Source organism: Arachis ipaensis, chromosome B10, assembly GCF_000816755.2.
Source record: "Arachis ipaensis cultivar K30076 chromosome B10, Araip1.1, whole genome shotgun sequence".
Taxonomy (NCBI): domain Eukaryota; kingdom Viridiplantae; phylum Streptophyta; class Magnoliopsida; order Fabales; family Fabaceae; genus Arachis; species Arachis ipaensis.
Genome location: NC_029794.2, coordinates 21,183,691 through 21,189,762, shown reverse-complemented (window position 1 = coordinate 21,189,762; position 6,072 = coordinate 21,183,691). Strand labels below are relative to the sequence as shown.

The 6,072-nt window shown below is 33.6% G+C and overlaps 1 protein-coding gene across 1 annotated transcript; it reads right to left on the bottom strand.

The window, feature by feature from the left end:
* Positions 719-5,200, bottom strand: LOC107623068 (serine hydroxymethyltransferase, mitochondrial-like). Its single transcript, XM_021115025.1, is given in 11 exon segments — positions 719-1,710; positions 1,984-2,108; positions 2,340-2,425; positions 2,427-2,464; positions 2,730-2,816; positions 2,940-2,990; positions 3,139-3,513; positions 3,928-4,018; positions 4,096-4,189; positions 4,505-4,539; positions 4,626-5,200. Coding segments are annotated over 7 exon segments (540 nt in total). The 5' UTR covers positions 3,235-3,513; positions 3,928-4,018; positions 4,096-4,189; positions 4,505-4,539; positions 4,626-5,200; the 3' UTR covers positions 719-1,653.

Sequence of the window (6,072 nt, the reverse complement as noted above, 5' to 3'; positions counted from 1 at the left end):
AACATGACCTGATATTATGCAGTGATCAATATCCAAAGCTGAATAATAAAGTTAATCAACCTAAAGCTAAAATTAACCATTGCTTTTTAGTTTTTACTCACTAAAATTCAACTTTTTTTTCTTAAATAAAAAACAAATATATTCCAAATCATTCACCTGTTGAAGAAGTTCCCTCTGCAGGTATTTCCTATTAGAAAGATCATATTAGCACAAATAAAAGAATTAATAGAAACCAACAGAAGCAATTACTGCATTTCTTACTATTTAATTCTTTTTATTTTTTTCCACAGGAAAAAAGTAATTAATGTCATAGTCCTTTAAATAAACTCTTATTAACACAAGTGGTATACAAATATTTAAATCGAGAGTAGACTAATTTGAGGCAAATGGGGATTGGAAAATGTTCAATCACTCAGCAAGTGAAAAGTATAATTGAAGGTTATACAGAGACCATGATACAAGACTGCAATGTGCAAAAGTACCTGGTCATAGTCAATATATCTTGTGCTTTCATTCAGTCAGTATGGCATTGTCTCAAAAAATATAGAGACTACAGAAATCTTTTTGGTATCAGTCTGCATCATGACAATAGTGACTATTACTTTCTTATCCTTAATTGATTGTAACTCTGTACAAATGTTAATAGACAAGAAATGCTCCCATTGCTGAAATGAAAATCCATTAATCAAAATAATCTTATGTTTCATAAAAGACTGCTAAGTTATTCTATACTTGGCTTGTTACTATTATGTGTTTAACCCAATACCAGATTGTGATCAATACATGTGCATCTAGCAAACACATGATAGAGAAGCTACTGTTATTTCACCAATCGTATTAACTGCTTTAAAATCTCCTTATAATTTTGGCAAGTTATTCAGAATAGAATGAATAACCAGCTTATTCAATTCAAATAACAAAGTCCCATTTAGATTATGTTATTATTATGCAGTGATCAATATCCAAAGCTGAATAAGAAAGTTAATCAACCCAAAGCTAAAATTAACCATTGTTTTTTAGTTTTTACTCACTATTTGCTTTACCTTTTCTCAGCACTCCTGCCAAAAAGGAAACGGATGCTCGTCATTATTTTTCATAATTTAAGGTCCTAATTGTCCAATTGCATAGAATCACTCAACACTCAATAGCCACATAAAAAAGGGGGGATAAAGTAATCAACTAAAAACAGCTTCGAAAGGACTCAACTTGAAACTTTTTGTGTATGGCTTAACATGGAAAAAAATTTAACTTTTTTTCTTAAATAAAAAATAAATATATTCCAAATCATTCACCTGTTGAATAAGTTCCCTCTGCAGGTATTTCCTATTAGAAAGATCATATTAGCACAAATAAAAGAATTAATATAAACCAACAGAAGCAATTACTGCATTTCTTACTATTTAATTCTTTTTATTTTTTCCACAGGAAAAAAGTAATTAATGTCATAGTCCTTTAAATAAACTCTTATTAACACAAGTGGTATACAAATATTTAAATCGAGAGTAGACTAATTTGAGGCAAATGGGGATTGGAAAATGTTTAATCACTCAGCAAGTGAAAAGTACAATTGAAGGTTATACAGAGACCATGATACAAGACTGCAATGTGCAAAAGTACCTGGTCATAGTCAATATATCTTGTGCTTTCATTCAGTCAGTATGGCATTGTCTCAAAAAATATAGAGACTACAGAAATCTTTTTGGTATCAGTCTGCATCATGACAATAGTGACTATTACTTTCTTATCCTTAATTGATTGTAACTCTATACAAATGTTAATAGACAAGAAATGCTCCCATTGCTGAAATGAAAATCCATTAATCAAAATAATCTTATGTTTCATAAAAGACTTCTAAGTTATTCTAGTGAATCTCATAACAGCTTTATTGGGGAGAAAAATGATAACAGTGATCATTGATCTATTTCCATATATCTAACTAGATTTTATTGAAACAGGTAAATGAGTGAGGGAAGTTGATAATACCTGGTATCCATGAGAAAGATGCCCTCCATGAGGAAGGTCAAACACCATGATTCGCTCGTGAGGTTTCAGCAATGCGGTATACACATGAAAATTTGCAGGTGAACCAGACAGAGGTTGCACATTTACTGCAACATTGGGGTAAGAGACACATAAGCTACATTTCCCTCTCTCTTGTTTTTTCTTTTTTTGATTCTTTTCCCCCTTCCTTTGGAAATTAAAACAACATATTGAACATAGAAATATTCACTGGAGAAAGTGTGAGATGTGAAAGCAAAGTCCTATGAAGCCAAAACAGGGAAATTTGTCCATATACAATGAAAAACAAATCAGGTACTATGTTAGTATTGTGTGATTACCTCCCCATTTCGCTGGATCCAACCGGAACGCTTCCAAGGCACGCTTCTGGCATAGTGTTTCAGCCATGTCAATATACCTGAAATAAGAAAGATCAGAAATTTTTTGAGGGTATGAGTTCCAGCCCCTTCACAAAAACAAAAACAAGAAGTCAATCCATATGTGTGGTGAAAACTGAAAAGCAAAACTCTACCATCATCTCATCAATCATCATATATAATAGGCAATAAAACATTCAATCCAATATTCCCCCTGGCTAGGAAGAATCATATCATGCAGCATAAACTCAGCAATATCAAATGTTTTGCATAAACTCAGATAGTTGGATAATGTTTTTCAAGATTTTCTATATCCCTGGCAAAGATGCAAGTAATAATAAACTAATATATTACCTTCCATTGTCTAGCTTTCTCTAGCTCAATTATATCAGCAATCTCAGGATCAACTTCCTCAAGTGAAGCATTCAATTGCTTTGGCCACTGCAAAGGCAAATCAATATATTACGATAGAAGTATGATTTTTCTTCCTTTCTGCTTGAAAGTTGAAACAATATGTATATCTAGATATGCATAATATTAACTGTAATTATATAATAAGCTTACTGAAACTCGGGATTTTTCTTTGTCGTAAACAGCTTCATCAAGTAAAGAGGACTACATTCAAAAGCAAGGGAAAGGAATGGCAAGTAGTTAATTGGTTAAGGTAGGGGAGCATAGAACATTATGAATATGAATATTTGTTATTATAAAGATAATAATATAATATAAAGCATATATGGTTGGAAATTTGATTAAAAAAGACCTTGTAGTAAACAATTGTGCCTGCACTAAAGAGAGGAGGTAAAGGCTTGTCCATGGAAGTTGAAAGCCTGCGAAGAAGCACCATTGCCATTGCCATCTCCAAGACACAAAACACAGGGTGTGTGTGTGTGTTGTTGTGTGTGTTTTTTCTCTTGTAACTTAGTTTACAGGTTTTGGTTGTTTTGTTTGTTTCTGTTGAGTTTTGATTTTGGTGGTTGGTGGCTCTTGATGATCCACTCCTTATTCCTTAGCCCCACTTCTGCTCCTGGATGGTTCATTGTCACCGCTACTAACAAAGTGTACAATAGTGATAAACAACCCTTACAAGGTTTACTACCAGCCAGCACAGAATTAAATGTCCATAGTGATCAAATTCCTACATGATTTGAAAAGTGTAAAATATTTATATATGCACCAATTATCTTGTGCAACTTATATTACTTGTTTAAACTAAATAACCCCTTCTTCATTACTTCCACCTAAACTTAAAATTTTAACAATTTCTTGTACAATCAAAATCAAACTCATCTTTCTTGTACTCTATTTAACAATTATTTTTACTTGTAGTTTTTAGCTTCCTTTGATCCTATAAAAATGTCTAAACATAGACCAACAATGCAAATTGAAACCACTATCAGCACCACCACATATAACAATTAATTAAATAAGTATGAAATCAGTTGCTGCTACATGTGTTCTTATGATTTTAGTAACCTCAGTAACTAGTTCTCAGGCTACAATTTCATCATGCAGTGATGTAATTAAGAACCTAAAGCCTTGTGTGAGTTACTTGATGAGTGGAATTGCTAAACCACTAGAACCATGTTGCTCTGGCATTAAAGCTCTTGCAGCTACTGCAGCAACCTCTGCTGATAAGAAAACTGCATGCTAATACTAAATTTAAACTAATTATTTCAAGGTCACAAACACTATTTAAGTTCAGCATGCTAATACTCACCAGATGAATGAAAAGATGATGTCTATCTTCAAGTGGTTCTTATTTAAGTAGCTTCCATCTTCTAAATAGTTCCAAATCTATTTATCTTCATCACCTGCATATAAAACAACCTGATTGTTAACAACTTCATTGTTCTCTAAAGCAAATAACTTAACAAAGCACAAAAACAAGTTTCAAGCTAATAAAAGAATTTGTGATATGTCTGCAAAAGAGATATGTCACATACAACAATGATTGAATAAATGCATAAACAAAAAAAATAAGCATTCAAGAAATTCATCAAACACGTGCTATGCAAATCAGTAAAGCACCATCCGAGAGCATATTTACAAATCAAAACCACAAAGAGAATGCAAATTTGTATACACGGATGTAAGAAAAAATCGAAGAAATTACATGAAGACCTTACCCCCAATTTCTGCTAACAAGGAAGAAAATCAAAACCTAAAATTACAGAAATAGAAGTATTAACAATTTGCAAAACAAAATATGAGTAATTAAAAGAAGAGAATGTGGATTTGTATATAAACCTAATTCAACGAAGATGGAGAAGGAAAAGTTTCACAGAGGACAACACGGTGGAGCAGGAAAAATCACACAGCAGATCCATCAATTGAAGAAACGTTGATGGAGGAGATCCAGCTGGAAAAAAAGCATTGATGGAGGACCTGCCGCCAGAGGAGAGCCTCGTGGATGAGATTGCATATCTCATGTTGCGATGGAGTTTCTTCCTGGTTTCTCACTTGGCGATGGAGGTTCGATTAAATAGCACAATCTTTATTAATGAAATAGAAGAATTTTTATATCAAAGCAGGTAGGTAATGGCATTTAAAACCGCCAGAAGCACCAAAAAACCGCTGCTTTCTACAAGAAAATTATGGCAGCTGCATAAACTGCCTTAATTTATGAATATAATGGCAATTTTATAGAAACGCAGTTATGTTGCTGCCATTTTGTGCTCTTTTTTTGTAGTGAATCGTCACACCCTATTGTATATTTAGAAGTTGCACATAAATCACTCTAAGTGTTTTGAGATTGGTACATCGGTGTTTATGACACTTTTGCAGCATTTTTCCCCTTTTTTTCAGGACTTAACATTTATTTATTTTTGTTTTGTCCGGGATTAACTTATTGAATGCTTAGCATTTTATTTTGTACTACTCATAGTGTGTTGTTTTGCGTAAAATTATTTTGCTTCAAACTTTACTTTTAGTTCGATTTTGATTTTAAACGAATGAAGTGACTTTTTTCTCGCGTAACCACCTGATTCATAGTAAGACTCAAAAGACTTTAAACAATTCAAATATTCAAGTAAGAGATTGCAAAAAAGAATTTTTGAATGATACGAATAATACAAGTGGAGCCTCATTAAAAACCTAATTTTCTAAGAAAAGAGTGCTCTTTATTCGACAAAGTAAAAGAAAGTTACTCGAAGTTGCTATCATCTCCTAAGAAAAGTACCCTTTTTAAATGCATTGCATTTCAAGTTCTCGGTATCTCGGTGACATCCAAAGTTTCTAGCTTGTATACTCCTTTCCCCAATGTTTCCTTCACTCTAAAGAGTCCATTCCAGGTTGGAGCCAGCTTATCCCATGTTCTCGGTACCCCGATATTAGCTTGCCTTAGAACCAAGTCCCCTACTTGAAAACTCCCGAGCCGGACTTTTGTGTTATATCTTTTGGCTACCCTTTGCTTCAGAGCTTGCTCTATTAGGTTAGCCATACTTCTGACTTTGTCAATTAAATCCAAGATTTTATGGGATACCAATGGCCCTAGAAGCATTCTCAGACTTGGCACTTCGAGTTTCACTGGGATTACCACTTTTTCACCGTAGGTGAGCTTGAAAGGAGTTTCATTGATGGTAGAGTATACTGTAGTTCGGTATGACCACAGTACTGACCATACCTCGTCGGCCCAAGAACCAAGATGTTGAGCACCCAGCTTATATCCATTTATTGGCGTTCAACGCCAGCTTTT